Raw genomic sequence first — 22,654 nt, 5'->3', positions numbered from 1 at the left:
AAGGAAGTACTCAACACCACTAAGAGCTTTAGTGGACATAGGTCCGCAAATATCTGAGTGTATCAATCCTAGTACACTCTTGGCCCTATTTTTACTTCCAAGAAATACTTCTTTAGCATACTTTCCCAGAGCACATCCTCTGCATACATCATCTCGTTTCGTACTCAGATCCGAAACTCCTATTACAATGTTCCTGAGAATTATCAAAGCCCCATGGTGCAAATGTCCCATTTTTCTGTGCCATAGTTTGTTCAAATCTTTGTCTCCGTGACTGCCTATTAGTGCCATTGGTGATTCCAGTTGTAGCCTGTACAACCTGTTACTTTTGATCTCGATCTGCACTTTCTTTTTCCAGCTCAGTTGTTTGACGTATACTTTCTCTTTGATGAAGAAAATGTCATAGCCTTTGCCTTGAAGTTGGGACACGAAAGGTAAGTTCATCCCCAATCCCGGTACATGCAGCACATTGGTAGCACAAAACGACTCTCCCGTTTCTGTTTGAAAAACTATGGTACCCCTCTCTATTGGAGTACACTTTTCCTTGTTCCCCATGGTGATCTGAAAGTTCATCTTCTCCTCCTAATAATCTGAGAAACATTCCTGGATTCCCATCATATGCCAAGAGGCTCCACTGCTTATATACCATACCCCTGATGATGCAGAGCTAGTCACACAAGCCACTTCTTCTTCCAGCCTGGAAACCAACATAGCGAAATCGAAATTACTGTCTCTTGTGCAATTTTCTGAAAATCTATGTGAGTCTCCTGACGTAGATGCCTTTGCATCATGATCTCGACCCATAATTGATTTTCCCTTCCTGTCTCTAATTACTTGCTCTGATACCATTTGAAAATTCGATCACTGAAACAACTGATTTATTTTACCTACTTATTTCTCAATAAGTTGTTTATGAAAAACCCTTCAAGAAACATTAAAATAAATTATGTTGCAGATATCACACCATAATATAGAAACAAACACATGCACAAGAATCAACAAATCAACACAGATATTTTGTACAATTTTCCCTGGAAAAACCCAATGTGGGAAAACTGGTGCAGCAGAGGATGATTTTATTATTCAGCGATTCTTCAGTACAACTAGGTGCCAAACTGGCTTACCCAACAGAGAAAAATTCTCCAGCACTTCTCTCAATCTTAGCGTTAGGCTTGCTGGCCTCTGTGCAGCTCCCAAACCATCTACGTCAGCTCCTACCTCTCTGCATCACCCATGCAGGCCCTCCACTGACTGCGCAGTCTGCTGCCTCTACGTCTGCCTGAGAGGCTCTGCGTCTGCCTCTCCAACCTCTGCGCTGGCCTTTTGGTGTTGTTCCTGACTCTCTGTTCCATACCCGCTGCCTTTTGTTGCTCTCCAAACCACTAGTTCAAATTTCTCAGCTAACCCCGCTCCAGAAATCGAACTGATTGGTCTCCCTCAGTGTGTTCTTCAACTGACCCTCTAGCCTCTTCTTATACTTTTCCTATTGGTCCTTCTACGACCGAGATTAAATCTCTAATGAACGGCTAAGATTAGATTTGACTTGATCCATGACTTTTGGAACCTTCTAACCTAGTTTTATATTAATACCCATTAATATTTTATTTTTCCTAAGTTTAGACTTTGAACTCCATTAAAAATATTAATTATTATAATATCTCCCAAACTGATTAGAATCTGCCCAAACCATTTCTGGGTCTTGGAGATCTCATGCGCTTTAACCTTTCCACCAAATTTCATGGCTAGAGCACATCCGATGCTACTCCAAATCAACATATGAGATGTCTATCATCTACAACCTTCAAGCAATGGTTTGGATTGGCTTCACTCCTAGTGAATCTCAGCTTCATTAGACAACTATCAATCCTCTCATATCAAGCCCGGGGTGTTAGCTCTAAATTATAGAGAGCTTTTTTCAACCTACATACGTGAGATTCCTAATCATGAATCTCAAACCCCTCAAGTTGTTCCAAACCTGTGGACTTGCTACATGAGGGGACTGGTCCCTTGGTAAGATTTTCCTTCGGTACATCTCGGACATGTACCTTCATGCTCTTCTTGAATTTAGGCATCCCTGTCACCATCTGACTCACATCGGGTAGGGCCCCATAATAAGCAGAGCTTCGATGCTATAGACGAGATGTGTCAACTGACACAGTCTCCAATGGACTTCCTACAACTTGATACAAATTGCCAACCCTGAACTCAAGAATAAAAGCATCTTGAAAAATTCCTTTTTCAAACACATACCTTTCCATCGCTGAATACCACCTTGCAACCTTTGATTTCCATTGCCGAAATGGACAGCAGGTTCTTCTTGAGATCAGGTACATAAAGAACTTCTTGTTAATGAATCGTGCTACCCTTATTCAATTGAAGAGTAGCATTCCCTACATCCTTTCCGGGATAGGTGGCATTGACTCCAAGTATAATCTCCATGATTGTTTCCATCTCTACCAAATTAGAGAGATCTTCCTTCTATCCAATGAAGTGCCTTGAAGCACTATTATCAATAAGCCAGATTCCCAAAGAGTCTGGAGGAGAAGTAGTGGAGAAGGCCAATTTAAGATAACACTTCTTTAGTTTATCAGAAACAACATTTGATTCTTCATACCTGGAGTTCCTTGCTCCTTTTGAAGAGTCGGCCATTTCCTTGATGACCTGCATTACCTGTCATTCCTCCGATCATTGAAGATGTCCTTAGAATGATTGTTATCATCATCAAGTGATGTGTCCTTACCATTCGAACACTCCTTCGCATAATGGCCGAACTAATTGCAAGCAAGGCATCTGCCTTTCCTTCCACCCTTAGATCCAAACTTCCCATTGAAGTGATCTTTAGGCAAGCCATCAGATGCTTCCGCTGCGCCACTCGGATAATATTCTTGCTTTGACTTCACCCTTGGTGAATTTGAAGAGGGATGAGGAACTCATTGAGCCTTTTTGTCCTTTCCAACTGTCTTCAGTGATTGCTCTTTCACTCTTTCTTGGGCTTTGTCTTCACTTCACCTCCGATACCATGTTAATTTTAGGTATGTTCTATGCTTAGAGCAAATTTGCTTCAATTTTCCATATTAGCTCAATATCAATTCCAGATTAGCAATCACATTTAGCATGATAGTAAAATGCAGATAGAACATAAACATAAATCACAGAAGACAAGCCAAGACAAGAGGACACAAGATGTGGCGCCAGCGAGGGACAAACCCCAATGTGGGGAAACCCTTGATCAATTCTTCTTATATGTTCTTCAATAGTTCAACAAAGAGAGAGAGAGATAGTTCATATACATCAGAAGTCAGCATCTTGACTTATCAAAATAAAAACAAAGATCTTCTCTAAGAAGATGTCACATGAGGTAGTTGATCTGGACATAGGTGATTCCATCATCTTACTGTACCTGTCATTGTTCTACACCATCATTGTGCTGCAGCACCATGTTGCACCATCACTGAGTTGTACCTCATCATGCTTTACCCAACATGTTGCTCTTCATCATCATGCTGCACTATGCATCACTGTGCTGCACCATTATCACTGTGCACTGTGTTGCACCATTCATACTGATGTACCCATCATTGTGCACTATGCTGCACCATTCCATCAATGTGCACTCTGTTGCACCATCATACTGTTGTACCCATTATTGTGCACTATGCTGCACTACTCACTGTTGTCTCTATCACCATGCTGCATCTAAACATGTTGCTCCATGCACCTTACTGCACCATGCTGCTGCAATATACCATGCTACTGCATCCATCACATCATGTTGCACCCCTTTGGGGTATTCAACACTCCATGTTAACCCAACACGTGGCTCCCACAAGTTGTTCTGAATCTGATCCAAATCTGGTCAATATCCTTGACCCAACGCACCTCTAACACTGCTTCAAATCTGCTTTTCACTTTGTTGTTCCTGGCTGTTTTGGTTAGGGCACTTGGGCATACTGCTGCAGCTCTAAACTCCTCTCAACAGTCCTCGAACAGCCCTTCAAAAACTGCGGACTAGGCAAGGAGAGATGCTCCTTCTCCACACTGAAGATAAGGGCTCAAGACAGCTCTCAAATCTGCCCATGCTAGATTTGCTGTAGTGGTATGGCAAGTGGCCTACCACACAACACTACTGCTGCTCATGACACCCTCCAACAATGGTACAACCCATCCGTTAGCCTTTAAACAAGATAGCATTTAGCTCCTAAGGCCTTGGCCTAGCAAAACAAACATCACGGCTTCCTACAACAGACTTCGGACCTTGTTCAACCCTTGAAATAGTCCTCCAACCCATGCTGCCCTAGCCTCCCTTGCTGTGGCCTCAAAACAGAGATCTCCCTTCCTCCACGAGCTGTCCTCAAGGTCTGCGTTGCACCAAAATGGATTTACTGCGTTCTAGTCCCTTGTTGAATTGCGTCCAAGTCCCTTGTAGAATTTAGGGCATGGCAAACTTCTTCTAAGGACAGTGTATCCTCTTGAGCAGTGTATATAATATCACCGAGATTTCGCCGATTTTCGTAAATATCGTGATATTTTCAAGGAGACGAAATATCGCCGAGAAAATATCGCGATATTTTGTCTCCCCGAAAATATCGCGATATTTCCGAAATATCGGCGATATCTCGGGGAAATATCGCGCTACGACTTAAAATATCACCAGGAGACAGTAAAAATTGCCGCCGCGGCTATAAAAGTCCAATTTTGTTTTTTTTTCAATCATTTTCATTTCTGATTGCTGGAGAAGGAAGGGGAGAGCTATGTGCTTGCTGCCAAGGAGGGTTTGAGTGTTGAATAGCTATTATTGCCACCAACAACGAAGATTTTGTTGATCTAAGCTTGAAGAACAGTGAGACAATTTCATTTCTTCCATTAACAGGTATGTTCAAATAAACCCCTATTTTAATGAATTTTTTGATAGTTTTAGGATTATTCTTGCTTGCCTATTTGCCTACAATCATTTTGCTTGTTTTTTTTTTTCCATTTGCTATGATTTTCATGCCCATGAGCAAATGCAAGGGTTTTAACTTTTCTCCATATTTGGAGAGCAAACTCCATTTTTTTTTAAACTTTCAAATACACCCTCTTATTGTCATTTATGGTTTTTCATTGAATTCACATTGCAAATAATATAGCAAAAAAATTATTTTGTAAAATGATGTGGTTATTACTTATTAATTCCATTTTTTTTTTTTTTGGTGCCCTAGGTTTGAGTTAGCTCACTACAAAATTCAAATATGCCAAAAGCCTTGGACCCATTTTGGGAGTATGGGAACCCTGATGGTGGGACAAATCGGGCATATCTTACATGCAAATTGTGTGGGACCAGGATGACAGGAGGGGTTACACAACTGAAATACCATCTGGCTAGACTCACTAGACATGATGTTGGGATTTGTACAGTTTTTAGTCCGGAGCTTATACAAAAAGCTCTTGAGGCAATTGATGAAAAAGACAGAAAGAAGGAAGAGACAGAAAGAAACAAGGTTGAACGTGCAGGTAGATCTTTTGGGATATCTTCTCCTGATTTTGATGTTGAGGGTAGTGGGAGGGGCTCCACAGCTGGCACATCATCACCTGCTACTGCTAGTGCGAGGTCATCAATTTTTGTTCCATAAACAAGACATGGATCACAACCTGGCATAAAATCGCTTGTTAAAAAAAAGGAGAAGCAAGAAGCAGATAGAGTCATGGGGAGGTGTCTTTTCTGGAGCGACTTACCTCTCAGCATCACCAAAACCAATCCATTTTGGCAACCAATGTGTGATGCTATTGTTGTTGTGGGCCCAGGGTACAAAAGTGCTACATATGAGGAGTTGCAGGGGCCAATTCCAAACAGAAAAGCAGGACATCAACTCTAGATTGGCGGAGTTGAAAAAAACATGGGAAGTTACTGGATGTACAGTGATGTCTGATGGTTGGACAGATAGGAAGGGTAGGACCCTTCTAAATTTCTTGGTACATTGTCCTAAAGGGACCATGTTTATTAAATCGGTGGATGCATCAGAATATATCAAAGATGCAGCAACGATATGTGAGTTGTTAGATGGGTTCATTCGGAAGATTGGTGTGTAAAATGTAGTGCAAGTCATAATAGACAATGCAACTAATTATGTGTCTGCTGGCAAGATGCTTATGGAGAGGCATCGCACATTGTTCTGGACTCCGTGTGCAGCACATTGTCTCGATTTGTTGCTTGAGGATATGGGGAAACTCTCCTTCATCAAGGAGGTGGTTGATATGGCTAGGAGCGTCCCCAAGTTTATTTATAACCATGCTTTTGTTCTTAGCCTCATGAGGAAGTTCACTAGAAACAAGGAGTTGCGGCGTCCTGCGATCACACGTTTTGCCACAAACTTTATTACTCTTCAGTCTTTGCTTCGATGTCAGTTCGAGTTGAAGCAAATGTTTGTGTCTGATGACTGGCGTAATTGTAGATACAACAGGAGACAGGACGGGAAAGCCATTGCAAAAATGGTGTACTCTGAGACGTTTTGGCGTGGAGTAGAAGAAGCATGCTCAGTTAGTGAACCTATAGTAAAGGTTCTCAGATTGGTAGATGGGGAGAAGCCTGCAATGGCTTATTTGTATGAGGCCATGGATAGGGCCAAGGAGGCCATTCGTTCTTATTATGCAGACAAGGGTTCTGCTGGCCTTGATAGGCATATGATGTTATGGGATGTGATTGATAGTCGGTGGACAAGGATGCTTCATCGACCCATTCATGCAGCAACACTCTTCCTCAACCCCGTATTTTCATACAAATGCAGCTTTGATTTTGATGGCGAGGTGATGGAAGGGCTCCATTCATGTATTCATAGGATGGTACCTGATCCTGAGCTTCATAGCAAAATCAATCGCAAGATACAATATTATCGAGATTGTGTTGGCCTATTTGACTTTGATGGTGCTATTAGGAAAAGGACCCTCTTCATGCCATGTAAGTGATAAGTCATCACTCATTAGAAATTAGAATTTTCAATTTAGAATTTCCTTACTTATAATTCTATTTTTTTTAAATTCAATTATGTAACTTTTATTTGAAAGTTTAATTATGTTTTAATTTTTTGAATTTTTTATTTCTTTATTTTGTTGTAGATATTTGGTGGCGAAGCTATGGTGCAAGGGCACCAAATTTGCAGAAATTGACAATAAGAATCTTGAGTCAAACATGTAGCTCTTCAGGGTGTAAATGCAATTGGAGTGTATTTGAGAAAATACACGCAAAAAAGCGAAATAGGTATAACTTTGAGCTCCAGCCTTCAGTTGAACAATTACACTTATTGTAATTTTTAGTTTTTAATTATGACCTTCAAGTGTCAAGAGTCAAGAGTCAAGACTCATTAGTTTTTTTGATACTCTTACAAGTTGGAGTTCGCACGCCTCAATGATTTAGTGTATGTGCATTACAACATCCGACTTCAAGTGAGGCAAATAGAAGCACCAATGGATCCAAATGCCATTTCCTTAGACAATATTGATGTATTGTCTCAGTGGAGGGTGGAGTCTGAGGAGCCCATCTTGGAGGAGTCACCTTCATGGTTAGAGCCAAATGATCCATTAGAACAGGGGCAGCAAGAGGAGGAGGACTCGGAGGAGGAGCAGCACTCGGAGGAGGAGGAGGAGGAGGAGGACACTATGGAAGCATCAGCGTCAACGCCATCTGCTATAGATATAGGAGAGCACAACTCTATACCTAGCACTCATTATTTGACATTAGATGCAGACGGCCTTCTATTACTAGGGGCAGGCTTGGCAAACAGCCCGTCATGTTTCCCATAAAAGGGGGAGAGGGCAGTGATTTCAGATAGATAGCTACTAGTTTTATTTGTTATGCTACATATAACTGATGATGATGAGATACTTTTATATATGTGATGTTATTTTGTATTGGTTCTCCACATTTGAGTCCTTGAATGGACAATTATCAGGGATCAATGGGATTTGGTATCACATTTGATGTATCATTTCTATTTGACATCATATATGTCAGTGCTTTCTTCATATTTGTGCCAATGTGTTTACTTCATGTTGTTATTGCTTTATATGTTAAAAAAAAAGGGGGGGGAATATATTATGCATTTTTTATGCTTGCCGATATTTTCGCCGATATTGCCGATAAGATATTTTCTGGACCCTCGCCGATATTTTGCCGATACCGATATTTTCAACACTGCTCTTGAGGACTTTCCCTTCCACTAAAACCCAAAACAGTGGAGAGAAGACATCCCAAGAGGTGAGTGCCAAACGACTTTCAAGGCACCTCTATTTATACTAAAACATGAAGGACAAGTGGGGGTTATTTGGTTGCTGGCTGACCTTGACGAATTGTCACATAACACGAATAAATCTCCATGGATACTTGTCGGAATCGGATGATCTTTAGATCAATCCTACACCTCTCAATGAGAGGAATCCAAGAAAAATATCAGCGGCCATAAATAAGATGACCCACATGGAGTTTGGCCCTAGTTGCCAATTTTAACATGTTTCATCTTTTGAAAGATTTAAGTTTACCTCCATTGATGTTTCATTGGGATGGGAATCTTCCGTTCTGAACTTGTTCAACAATTTTGAAACATACTTTGCATGTGAGATGAAATCTTGTTTGGTTGTTGCCAAAATTTAATGCCCAAACAAAAATGTAATAATCCCAAGTCAATTATATCAAAATATTTGCAAAGATTATCTTTTTCTTTTTGAATCAAATTATCATTGTTCCCTATAATGATTAAGTCATCAACCTCTGCAACCATAACAATAAGTTCTTCACCTTTTCTTTGACATACAAATTAGGATCAGAATCACTTTTCTTGAAACCTCTTGATTTAAGATACTCATCAATCTTTTCATACTATGCCCAAGGGGTTTGTTTTAATCCATAGTACATACAAGACCTTCATCCACTTGCATACCCATCTTTCTTTTTCTCCAACAACAAGGGTTGCTGTAAGTGAAAAATTTATGCGATTGTTGCAGAAAAGCATGGACGAAATTCATGAGGAAGATAATGCAACATCAGCAGAGTGTAAGGTACCTTTTGGAGCTAAAGGCCTTTCACGACCTTACCTTTGCACAGGATATGATGTTTATGTTACAGGGGAGCCATGTGCCATGTAAGATATGTTTACCTACCTGCAATTTTTTATTATTTTGTAGCAATAAAATAAACTTCATAGGCTGCTACTTTGTTTCACCAGGAAGATATGTTTTATGTAGGGGCAGAAGATTACAGTTTTCATTTTTGTATGCTGCAATGATTATCACAGGTGTGCAATGGCCCTTGTTCATCAAAGGGTCCGCCGGGTATTCTATGCTTTCCCAAACAAAAGAATTGGTGCATTAGGTGGTGCTTGCAGATTACATGGACAGAGAAGCCTCAACCATCACTATACTGTGTATCGTGTAGTGGTTCCAGAAGAAATACTGACTCACTGAAATTTAAGGTATTCTATCTTGAATTTTTCAAAGGCTGATTGATGCCAATTAATGGTTGCTCATAAACTACACTTAATCTAAGCGTTTACGTTAGCATCTTTCTTTTATGATGATATAGCTTCCCTTTATGATGAACATCATTTTTTATGTTCATTTGTCTATGACAGATGAAAAGAAAATATATTTCTGCACAAACTAAAACATAAATGATCTGCAAGATCCACAAGGGATTCCTTGATAAGGATAGAAACTTTGGTGGCCAAAACAGAGCGTCTATTTTAAGATCTTTTGTAGAGCATTACACAATTGTCTTGCTATGGGTTTTGATTAGAGCTTTCATGGGGATGGAGGAATCATTTTCTGCAAAAAGCATCAGTTGCTTGAGAATTTTTGCAGTAGGACCTTTTCTATGTGGATTCAAGATTATCAGAAGCTGCAATTGAAAAAATTAAATTATAGCAGCCTTGGATGAATACCATGGCGAAGGTCAAGCTTGAAAGCTTCTGCTTTTCTGAAAGATGACATTTTAAGTCTTGGATCTTAATTTTTAAGCAATGGATAGATAAGACTTTTGCATGACTCAATGGCAGAAAAATGTGGATATACTGTCCATCACTGTCAAAGAGTTAACCCAGTTGTTTCGATCCCATATTATCTGCACTGTGAATGTATTCATTACCATGTAGGGGATTTGATGTTGGTAAATGTGTTATAAAAACAATTCTCCAGATTTTGCACACAGATACCTGCTCACCAATGAAGCTTTCATATCCCCTTGTTACATAAGTGCAAGTACTTTCAAATGGCCAGAAGCATAAAGGCAGAGATGACCAGGTGTGCATATATGAAGAAGGATGTATAACTGGCATTGCTTTGATCCAACGAACTCCAATGTAACAAGTGCTATTATTGAGAGAAACAGATTAGCTATAACTGAAATTTTTTACTGTAGATCGTGTGTAGTTTTAATATTTTTACAATAAAGTGTTCTAACAGTGAAATGTTTTAAAAATCAACGAGGTCCCCATTTTAAAGGTGCAGTTATGTGAACAATGTAACTATTTTGATCAGTACGGTGAGGAGAATCGCCATATCCAATTGTTTTTCACTATTTCCTTTTAAAACTCAAAAGATAATTGAGTGCCAAAGTGGTTGGAATACTGGTAAACGAAAAACCAACAAAGCAATGCGCAAAAGGCAAACACAATTTGTATCAATTGGGATAGATACTCCATCAACTGACGCAGCCAGAGGGCTGAGAACTTGAGCCCTTGTTCCTTGTTGCTTCACATTCCCTCGTTCCTTTTTGGACCCCCTCTCGTAGAGGGGCCGAGTTAAGCTGATTCGACATTGTGTTTTTCAAAGGACAGGATCCTGCTTCGGGAGGTTTCTAAGATACTAGAGCTGACATCTTTGTTCACTCAACCCAATGACATGGTACTACAAGAAGTTAAAATGACATTCCAATATTCATGATTAGACAAAACCTTTAATATCATTTTGGTGAACCGGCTTGGGAGCAAGAGCTGGTCCATTAATTAACGATATAGTCATGATATACAAAATCGGCCACTTAAAAGGTGAACTAATATTAGAGTTTATTTAACTTTTCAGTAGCCTACAAGTTTGTTAGAATAATATTTTTGTTAAGAATTTAATATGTAACTTGCCTCTTTAATTACTTCATTCGACATCCATATTAATTCAAGTGGACAACACAATGGCAGTGGCATTTCAATGCATGGCATAGAAGGATTATTACATTACCTATGTAATAAAAAGGAATTAGCATAAATGTACTAAAACTTGTCTGATCTATATAATCTAACATCCAATTGAAGCACCACTAGTAGCAAGGTAATCATATCTATAAGCAAGAGCAAGAGTAGCATATCCATATCCATACACAACACACCTTCTCTTAATTCTATATATATGTAAATAGTATATCCAAATTCCTGTGGCTTAGAGTCTAATGTGTATTCTTGTTATTGCCTATACACATCCAATTACTAGTTTTAGTAATCAAGGTCTAGTGTCAATTGTTTATACTTATGGTAAAGAACCTGTAGATCTAGTATAAAGGAAGATATATGCCTTTGTGGTATAGTGGATGATTTCCCTATTCATAATTCCAGTCTCATTGAATTCCCTGTACTAGGTATGGAACTACTCCACAAGTGTTGCTTCAATAGATTTTGTTGTTAAACCTTGGATCTTTATACACTATCATGTTGGTGTTGGTGGATTTGATTAAGTGCAGCTCTCAACATTGCAGAGATCCCAACCATAACTTTTATCTTCACAATTGGACAATTGAGTTGCATCAAATGGTGGTTGTGCACAAAGGATCATATGCATAATTTTGGTAAATCCATTGTCTTCCCTACAAAATAGACATAAGTGGCAACCTTGATCTTCCCATATGCATTTGTATATCTTAGCACTTAGTATCAATCAATGCTCTAAAGGAGAAGAAACTCAAGCATAATGTTTGTGGCTTAGACATTCGTATATCTGACATGGAAACAAACATGCATCTTGATAACAAGGTCACCCGTCGGTCCACTAATCCTTTGATCACCACCATTGAGCATGAGACATTAGCAAGCCTTCCTATATTAGAAAGTCACTATGTCTTTACCCAAAGGCCACTTGAGCCAAGAGGAATGGTGACAATATAATAAATAACAAAACTAGGTAGTGTTCCTTGGCGATCAATTGCATTAGAATCTAAGAAGAGAGATGGTTACTTAAATGAATATGGTCCCAAGTCACCTATGATGGCTTTCATTCAAAATTGAATAAAATAGAGAGAAGTGGTGGTTAAACTGAATACAAATTCATAGAATGGTAGACATATGACAATAGGTAAGGAAAATCTATTTAATATTATTGCAGGCATTCCAAACAACACCTTATAGTTGTGCATAGTGAACATTTGTAAAGATTATAACTATAGAAAAAGATTATATATCTTGAGTTAGGGGAAGAGAAGAATATATTTAAAGGGGCATTTGTATGCCAAAGGGAAAATAGATTGGTTTGGCCCCTTTGTTTTCACTTATGTCCTAATAGAATGCCGTCAAGAAGGCACAACTTGAGAAGGTAAAACAACGAAGATGCCACCTTGATCCCAACTCTTAAAAGTATTGGTGCCAAAGCTTAAAGGTTTATGTACATCTGGTGGCCCCTAATATTCTAGCTTGAGCTTTAGTCTCCCTCCCCCTCCAACCAATTGTCCTTTCTATTTATTCAGAGAGGTCAACATTGTGCATACAATGGATTGTAACATAAACCCTTCCTAGCCAAAGGAAAGGCTTAAATGGAGGAAACCACACAATTTGGCTTTGTCTAATGCACCTAAAGGTTTCTTTTTAAGGGTATGGACCTTTGGATCCCCCCCCCCATGTTCTCATGCTTATCTTGAAAATGTGTCCCATCAAAAAGAGTTAGTGGCTGTTAGGGGATGAAGAGGCTGCATATAGATCATGATTGCTTAGTCTACAACCAGAAACATCATTTTGCTAAGGCAATGATTCCAAAGGTAGGTGGGTGAGGGTTCAATCCAAGAATGTGTTGAATATTATAATTATGGTCGGTCTTCATAATGTATATTTTAGCCCTTGATGTATTTATATTGATTATTGTAAAGGATGTTTGTTAAAATTGGCAACTAGGGCCAAATTCCACCTTGGGACAACTCATATGATGGAGATGATTATTGCATTAGCTTCCTCTTTTTGAAAGGTCCAAGTTTGATATAAAGATCATCTCATTTGGACAAGCAGAAATGTGATTTTGAATTTATTCTCTCACATGTACAAATTGTTAAGGTCGGCCTCAACTTAATGTAGGCTCAAGAAGCCCAATAGATGTGTCTCTTCACCCACATCAAAGTGTATAAATAGAAGAGACCTCTCTCCTCATTTGGACATCATTCACTCAACCATTCTTCTCTCTCTTCAACAGAATAGTTCATACAGCTAAGGGATCATCTCTCTCTCTCACATGTGCAGCTAGGAGGATTGTTTCTTTGGGCTAAAACAGAACCGAGTTATTCAGACTGTTGACCAGCATTGACCCTTTGCTGATTTGGCCAAATTTTGACTGCATTTTGGAGGCAGAATTTTGCTTTCTTGATGTTGCATTAATTGGCACAAATTTCAAGGTGTTTGGGACTGTTTGACCATCGTTGACTGCAGGGTTGACTGTTGTTTGACTGAGTTTGACTAGCGTTTGTGGCAATGTTTTGGGTTGACTTTGACCCTTGATGGAGGCTGATTTAATCTGCCTTTGACCAAGCTTCAAAGGAGGTGACTAGCTGTTGATTTGACCGGCATTGACTTTTTGCTTAGTGCTAAAGTTTGACTGCAGTTGACTGTAGAATTTGACAAGGCTGATTTGACTCTATATTGGGCTAATCTATTTGAATTTTGTACTCTCTCTCTCTCTCTGTTGAACTATTGAATAGTAAGAAGAAGATTGATCAAAGGGTTTTCCCCACATTGGGGGTTTTCCCTGACATTCGCCAAATCTGGTGTCCTCTTGTCTTGGTTTGTCTTCTACATATGTTTTATGTTCTATCTGCATTTACTGTCAATGTGATTAATGGTTAATGTGATTGCGACTGGAAATTATTGGAAATTGTCATTGGGTTGCTAAGGAACATTGAAGTAAATTGTGCTAAGCATAGAACAAACCATTGTTATCTAAAATTAACATGGTTTCAGAGCTCAGGTGAAGACAAAGCCCAAGCAAGAGTGAGGAAAGCAATCACTAAGAGAATTTGTTGGACAAGAATTTGAAGTTAGCCTCAATGATGACTACATCTTACTTCAAATCTGAGGACAAGCTTAAGGAAAAATCCGACTATCATTCATGAAAGATGTTCTGGATTTAACTTTGGAAGAAAATGATGCTATGGACTATGTCAAGGGAATATGGTGGAGCCTCCTTCAAGTGCACTCGTTGTTGCAAAAATAAAGTACAAGAAAGGTGAGGTCAAAGGTAAGAAAATTATTGTTGATTTTATTCACAAGCCTTTGGTTGCTTATATATCTGATTTGGAAACATCTAAGGAGATGTATGACAAGCTGGTTGGGATGTTCAAAGTAAATAATGTAAATCAAGTTCTCTTTTTCAAGAACAAGTTGAAAGACATCAAGATGGATAGAGGAGAATCCATTAAATCCTACTTCATGAGGATTACCAAAATAAAAAATGATCTCCTATCTATTGGGAAAGTTGTTGGTGATAGTGAGCTCACTCTTATTGCACTTGGGCACCTTACAAGAGAATGGGATGTGTTTAACACTACCATCCTCTACAATGACAAAATTTCGGGATTTGATGAATTATTAGCTAGATGCACTCAAGAAGAAATAAGGAATGATGGAAAGAGACAAGCCCTCAAATGGAAACAATCCTATTGCCTTCTCCACTCATGCTAAAAGGAAGAACAATGTCGGTCCTAGAAGACAAGGTTAATGATTTAAGCCAGTATTCAAAGAAGGAAGAAGAGGAAGATGCTTCAATTGCAATAGGTTTGGCCACTTTTCTAGATAGTGTCCTCACAAGAAGGATACTTCGAAGGATGATGACAACAATAACCACAACAACTACAAAAGCAATGACAATCAAAGGAACAACAGGTTCAACAATAAAGGAAAGAGGAATGCTCCCACTGCTTGATATGGAAATGGTCATCCTCCCAAGAAGTTGAGAAACTCCAGGTATGAAGAAACTAATGTTGTAGAAAAGAAAAAAGAATTTAATCTTATTTTTTCCCTCACCACTGCCTCTCCTCTAGATACATTGGATCATTGGTTGATTGGTAGTGGTGCCTCAAGGCGCTTCACTAGGTACAAGGAGGCCCTCTCAAATTTAGTTGAAAATGAGACAAATATGGAGATCATACTCGGGGATAATGCCACTTATCCCATGAAAGGAATTGGGATTGTCACTCTTCACTTAAATCAAGGTCAAACCCTTCATTTACAAGAAGTGTTGTATGTACCTGATCTAAAAAAGAACCTGGTTTCTATTTCTGTGATGGAAGATAAAGGTTTCAAGGTGACATTCATTGATGGGAAGCTTTGTGTTTGGAAAAGGAACCCAAAAGATGCATTCACACTTGGATTTAGGGTTGAGGGTCTCTGTCAAGTTGGAGGAAGTCCTTTGGGAGCAATGACTTGTGATACTTCTCTTCAATTTAAATAATGGCACCGAAGATTTGCTCACCTTCATTACAAAGCCTTACTTGATGTAAGGAAGATGGTTACAGGTATGTCTGAATTCAACTTAGATCATAAAGGGGTTTGTCAGGGTTGTGCAACTGGAAAACATACAAGGGGGCCATTCCCCTCAAGTGAAAGTCAAACTATCGATATTCTTCAATTGGTCCATTATGATCTATCAGGTATGTTTCTCGTAACATCTTTGGGAGGATATTTGTATTATGCATTTTTTGTGGATGACTACTCTCACAAAGCATGGATCTATTTTTTAAAGAATAAGGATGAAGTGTTCAAATGGTTCCGCTCTTTCATAGCCTTGATCGAGAATCAAACAAGGAAGAAGATCAAAATATTGAGGACCAATAATGGAACTGAATATGAGTCAAATGAATTCAATGACTATTGTAGAGAAGTTATCATTAAGAGGGAGACCACTACTGCATATACTCCTGAGCAAAATGGTGTTGCTAAAAGGAAGAATCGAACAATCATACAAGCCACCCGTGCCATGCTTCATGACCAAGGTCTGCCGAATTTTTAATGGGGAGAAGCTACTAACACCGTTGTGTATGTTCAAAATAGATGCCCACATCAAGCATTGGACTTCAAAACACCCGAAGAAGTTTTCACGGGTAAGAAACTTGATGTTTTTCATTTTAGAATTTTTGGTTGTCATATATTTTCATGTGCCGAAATAGAAAAGAAACAAGCTAGATGCATCTCGAAAGAAATGAATGTTTGTGGGCTACAATGAAACTTTGAAGGCATATAGAATATATATGTCTAGTCAAAGAGAAGTGGAAATAAGTCATGATGTCACTTTCGATGAAGATTATGCCCTTGGAAAAGTCTGAGATCTTCCTATCCCTAGGAAGGACAATGATGATGATGCAGAAAAGCAGGATTAATCTTCGATATATGATTCGATGCCCGATGTTGAAGGTCTGATGGATCCCATTGATCCACCTCCTAGTGAGCCCTCTACATCAAGAAAAAGACCTTTGTGGCTCAAAGATACTCTTGAAGATGTCAAGAGACATGTTGCACCAAGGGGGACATTTCGTGAAAGCAAGAAGTCGAACAAGTACCAAGGGTACTTAGCTGCTATGAGTACCATAGTTCAATCTGAGCCATGTACATTCGAAGAAGCTGTGAAGCACCAAGTTTTGAATGAGGGATATGAGTCGATAAGGAAGAATGATGTATGGGATGTGGTTCCTAAACCAAAGGAAAAGTCAATTGTCACTTCAAAATGGCTTTACAAAATCAAACATGGAGTTGATGGGAGTGTTGAAAAGTTGAAGGCTAGGTTCGTTGCTCGAGGCTTCTCACAAAAGGAAGGAGTAGACTATGATGAAATATTTGCACTAGTTGCTCGATATACCACTATATGTTCAATCATAGCCCTTGTTGCCTCTCAAGGATGGAGCCTACACCAAATGGAGTCAAAATTGCCTTCTTGCATGGCTCGCTTAAGGATGAAGTCTATGTAGAATAACTTGCGGGGTTCGAAGTTCAAGATCGTAAGACACATGTATGCAAGTTGAGGAAAGCCCTCTATGGGTTGAAGCAAGCCCCCAGGGCTTGCTATGAGAGGATATATAGTTATCTTATGAAGTTGGGTTTTACAAGGAGTGACGCTGACCTGAACCTATACTTCAAGGTTGAAAAGGACAGGCCTCTCATTTTGGTCCTTTATGTGGATGATTTCTTTCTGACATGTGATGACCCTCTCATTCATCAATGCAAGAGGGAGTTGGCTTATGAATTCGAGATGAAGGACCTAGGACTGATGCACTACTTCCTAGGGCTGGAGGTTTGGCAAAATCCAAGTGAGATTTTCCTTTTTCAAGGAAAATACATTGTGAAGCTTCTAGAGAGATGTGGGATGGTGGATTGCAAGTCTGTGTCTACTCTGATGGAACTCAACTTCAAGAATCTATGTGGAAGTGTTGTTGGGCCTAGATTAGCGAACCTTTCTGAGTATCGACAACTTGTGGGGCCCCGATGTTCTTGGTAAACTCTCCTCCTGACATATGCTTTGTTGTGAAGACGTTAATTCAATTTATGGGCCACCCTCACCACATTCATTGGATTGTTGCTAAGAATCTCTTGAGATATCTTCGGGGCATAATCCACTATGGATTGAAATATATTGTCGGGAATTTGAGGCTGCATGGATATACAGATGTTGACTGAGCTGGCAGTGTGTTGGATCGTAAGAGCACGTCTGGGTGTTGCTTCTCTTTAGGGTTTGCTTCAATATCTTGGATGAGCAGGAAGCAAAAATCAGTTTCTTTAAGCACTGTTGAGGCCGAATACATTGTTGCGAGTATGGCCTGCTGTGAAGCTATTTTATTGAGGAAGCTCTTGAGTGAGCTATTTGAGCACGTGCTAGATACCACTGTGATCTTTTGTGACAACCAGAGTGGGATTCACCTTTCAGAGAATCTCGTGTTCCACAACCCCTCCAAGCACATTGATATCAGGGACCACTTTATCTGAGATATGGTACAATGGGGAGCAATAAGGCTCCAGCACATCAGGGCGAATGAGCAGGTCGCAAACATTCTTACGAAGCCATTAAGGAAGGTTAAATTCTTAACCTTCCGAGAGAGACTTGGAGTCGTAGAAAGACCCTCTTATGAGGGTCTCACATGCATTGAACACTGAGCTCTGGGAGCTCCTGAGGGCTTGGGGTACTTCTTGGAGCTATGAGTGACCATAGGGTGAGTGGTTTACCTTCCCCTAATGGTGCACTATGTACAAGGTGAGTGGTTCACCGTCCCCAATGATACCCCATGATGGTTGACATGTATGTAGGGTGAGTGGTTCACCTTCTCCTATCGATGCCCCAACATACGTCCTATCCATGCAGTCAGGGACCCATGGGAAGTACCTCTCATTTGGCCAATGAGTTGGGAAAAGTGGTTAGGGACCATAGCACTACCAATGGACGCATCATGTACTATTGTACTCGCTATGACTAGGATGCATGATGTTCAACAACCTGATCTAGGATCAAGTACTAAATTTTGTCAATGTAGAGTGGTAAGGTCTTGTGACTCACTCTCAATCACTTCTTCTTCATTATTACTTCATGGTTCAACAGAGCATAGCAGGGCAGTGATGACAAAAATGGCATGATGGTGACAGATGGATTGGGAGGTGGAATTCACCTTAGTTGAGAGGGAGTGTTAAAATTGGCAACTATGGTCAAATTCCACCTTGGGACAACTCCATCATGATTATTGCATTAGATTCCTCTTTTTGAGAGGTCAAAGTTTGATATAAAGATCATCTCTTTCAGACAAGCAGAAGTGTGATTTTGAATTTATTCTAACATGTACAAATTGTTAAGGTCGGCCTCAGCTTAATGTAGGCTCAAGAAGCCTAATAGACGTGTCTCTTCACCCACATCAAAGTGTATAAATAGAAAAGACCTCTCTCCTCATTTGGACATCATTCACTCAACCATTCTTCTCTCTCTTCAATAGATTGGTTCATACAACTAAGGGATATTCTCTCTCTCTCTCTCTCTCTCTCTCTCTCTCTCTCTCTCACGTGCGGCTAGGAGGACTATTTTTATGGGCTAAAACAGCACTGATATTTTCATATTGTTGACCAGCATTGACCCTTGTTGATTTGACCATATTTTGAATTGTTTTGGAGGCAGAATTTCGCTCTCTTGAGGCCACATTAATTGGCACAAATTTCGAGGTGTTTGGGATTGTTTGACCAACATTGACCATTGGGTTCTTTGACCGCAGGGCTAACTGTTGTTTGACCAAGTTTGACCAACATTTGTGGCACTATTTTGATCCTTGATGGAGGCCGAATTAATCTGCCTTTGATTGAGCTTCAAAGGAGGTAATTTGCTGTTGATTTGACCAGTGGTGACTTTTTGCTTAGGGCTAAAGTTTGACTGTAGTTGACTGCAAAATTTGATAGGGCTGATTTGACTTTGTATTGGGCTAATCTATTTAAATTTTGCACTCTCTCTCTCTATTGAACTATTGAATAATAATAAGAAGATTTGATCAAAGGGTTTTCTCCACATTGGGGGTTTTCCCTGGCATTCGCCAAATCTGGTGTCCTCTTGTCTTGGCTTGTCTTCTACATATGTTTTTATGTTTTATCTACATTTACTATCAATGTCATTAATAGTTAATGTGATTGCTAATAGAAATTATTGGAAATTGCCATTGGGCTACCAAGGAACAATGAAGTAAATTGTGCTAAGCATAGAACATACCATTGTTATCTAAAATTAACAATGTTCTTCATGCTAGAATAAAAAGTAAAAAAAAACTATATTTTTGAGTCATGTCCCTTTGGACCTTTTAAAAGAAGAAAATTTGAATGTTTGAATTTCAAATTTTGGCTCCAAAGTAAGTCAAGTCGACCTCCCTCCAAGTCTTATTAGCCCAGGTAGAAGACACACCCATTCGACCTAATAGAACACTATATATAGACACTGACCTCCTTCACAAGGTAGCAATTTGATCTCTGTCATCAAGAATCTTTTGGGTATCCAAGCGAACGACAAGAAGGACAAGGACGACGAAATTCATCACTTTATCTCTCTATCTGGATCCCATGTGTGAAAGGACTCTTTCTCTCTAGTTCACATCTTTTTTTTGGGCAGTTTCAATTGTAGAAGTCGAAATTTCTAGGCAATTGCAGGGTGGCAAAATTATGGGATTCTGGAAATTTATAAAAGGCCGAAGTTCAGCCTAGGGTAGAGCTAGAGAGTTGAGTTGTTAGATCATATTGGAAGGCTTGACTTGGAGGGTTTGACCAGGTTTGACCATAGATTTGTTGAAGGTTAAAAGTATTTGTGGAAAAATCCTGATATCCTATTATAACCAATGTTTCATACTAACTAGGTGAGTCCATCATCAAGGAAATGTAATCTGCATTTTGAGAAGAGAGAGCATGAATGCATGGAGAAATTAATAGTTTATTGAGGAAAATGTTTATTGTTAGCTTATTTATGATGAATTGATCATAATTTAAGGAGTAATTTAATTATGGTTTATTTTAGTTTTAGGATTATTAATAATATTATATATAAATGCTTTTAATATTAATTATGATTTAATGATTTAAGTTAAAAGAATATATCTAATCTAAAATAAAATATTTATAAAAGATTAAATTTATATTACTTTTAGTTTTATTGTTATTAATGTCGGCTTATTTACGAAGACTTTAATTAATTATATTTAGAGTATTTTAATTAAGGTAGGTTATTAATTATGATTATGATTAATAATAATATTTATTTATGAATGCTTTTAATTATCAATTATGTTTTTTTAATAAGGGTTTCCAAGAATTACTTAGCTTTAGACCATCATCTCTATTCATTGTGTTGGATGATTTCTCAATTTCAATGGCCTCTTTCACCCTTCTTTTTAAATAATGGTCCTCTTTATGAATTAATTTTGCATGTTCCATGCAAATGTAGTGTGAGGAGGAGCATGCATGCTTTGCTAGCACTGATTTTTCCAACCTTTTCCTTGCAATATCATTTATGTGCTCTTTTAACCTTATGCCCATAGATCTCCCTGTTTCACCTATATATACTTTCCCACATGAACATGGAATAGAGTATACTCCATTGTGTTGTTTCAGATCAATTAAATCTTTGGCAGAATCAAGCATTTTTTAAATGGTGTTTGGGGGAGTGAATGCAACCGTCATGTTATGTTTGGTGAGAATTTTATCAATTTTCTCAATTGTTCCTTTTATATAGGATAAGGAGATTTTAGGGTTTTCAAGAGAATTTTTTCATTGAATTTTGGTTGTGGATTGTTTAATGATTTTTTGGATAATGTTTTTTTGATAACCATTGTTTTTAAAAACTTTGAACAAATAGTTAACTTCTTCCTCTAAGTGTTCAAGGTTAGAGATTCTAGAAGCTCTAGTAGCTAGGTTATTGATGACGCTCCATTTTGTTTTGGATGGTGGTGGAAATTTGAGTGAAGATATTTGTCGGCGTGAGTTTATTTTCTGAAGACTTGGTGGCTCAGTATACCATTTTTCTATAGAGACTTGTTGACGGTGCTGGACCCGCCAACATGTAAGGGGATCTCCCCGGTAAGAAGTCCTAATTAGACCTCAGACTGTTTGGTGTAGGAGTCCTAGCAATGGGTCGTATGGTAATGCCTTGATCGCGATTTCGCACAGAGGCAAGTAAGATGTCTCTGTTGGTAGCAAGGGTGTGACAATTGCAACAAGCCAAGGAAGGTGCATGAGAGGTTCAAACACACGGGGGTTGAGATGAGTGCACCCGTTGGAAACCTATGATAACGTGGAGTTAAGAAGGGAACACACGAGAAAAGATGCATCACAACATGGAAGGAAAGTTAGCTAGCAATCCAAAGTGATGGTTAAACCAACAACACGTTTTAGAAAGATTCATACATACATACACAGAAAAGTCCATGCATGCATAAACAAACAAATACATATATCATTTAGAGTAAACCAGATAGCATAGAATACAATACACATATACATGAAATGTGTTGGCTACGTTATATTAATAAGTGTAAGTTCCAGTCATACAATACATCCATGTCTAACCACTAGTTCCGACAACGAAATGTTACAGCCAAAATCTTCTGCTCCTCCAAAGAGATATACTAGCTTTGCGAAGTGAAGAAGCCAAGGCTCGTTACAATATTGTCCAAGCTCTCTCTAAGATAGTCCTATGGGAATCTTGGCTAACCAAAAGCCTTTACAATGAGTTATGAGGTTCTATTTATAACAAAGGGTGGGGTGACCCTTGACATTCCCCTTTGTGACAGTTCATTTACCCTCATGACTCTTCATCTACTCTATGACTGTTACATCCAACTATTGACACTTGAACTTCCACTTGACAAGATGTTACATTACAATGCACATGTGCCCATGTGAGACAAAATGGCTTGAGCAAGCCATATAAGACATCACTGACACTCGGTTCGTTGTGTTGA

At 38.9% G+C, this 22,654-nt stretch overlaps 1 protein-coding gene across 1 annotated transcript in view; it reads left to right on the top strand.

The window, feature by feature from the left end:
- The window catches only part of LOC149244252 (tRNA-specific adenosine deaminase TAD3-like), a 293,332-nt gene extending 282,890 nt beyond the window's left edge, over nt 1–10,442 (top strand). The window contains exons 8-10 of the mRNA XM_089374775.1: nt 8,968–9,104; nt 9,258–9,434; nt 9,594–10,442. Coding sequence (XP_089230901.1) covers nt 8,968–9,104; nt 9,258–9,426 — 306 coding nt within the window. The 3' untranslated portion in view covers nt 9,427–9,434; nt 9,594–10,442. The remainder of the gene's footprint in view (nt 1–8,967; nt 9,105–9,257; nt 9,435–9,593) is intronic.
- Nucleotides 10,443–22,654: the final 12,212 nt, after the last annotated feature.

The sequence above is a fragment of the Pinus tabuliformis genome, chromosome 8 (genome assembly GCF_031772625.1).
Source record: "Pinus tabuliformis cultivar Carrire ecotype Pingquan chromosome 8, CPIR1, whole genome shotgun sequence".
Lineage (NCBI taxonomy): Eukaryota > Viridiplantae > Streptophyta > Pinopsida > Pinales > Pinaceae > Pinus > Pinus tabuliformis.
This window is presented reverse-complemented; position numbering and strand designations above follow the sequence as displayed.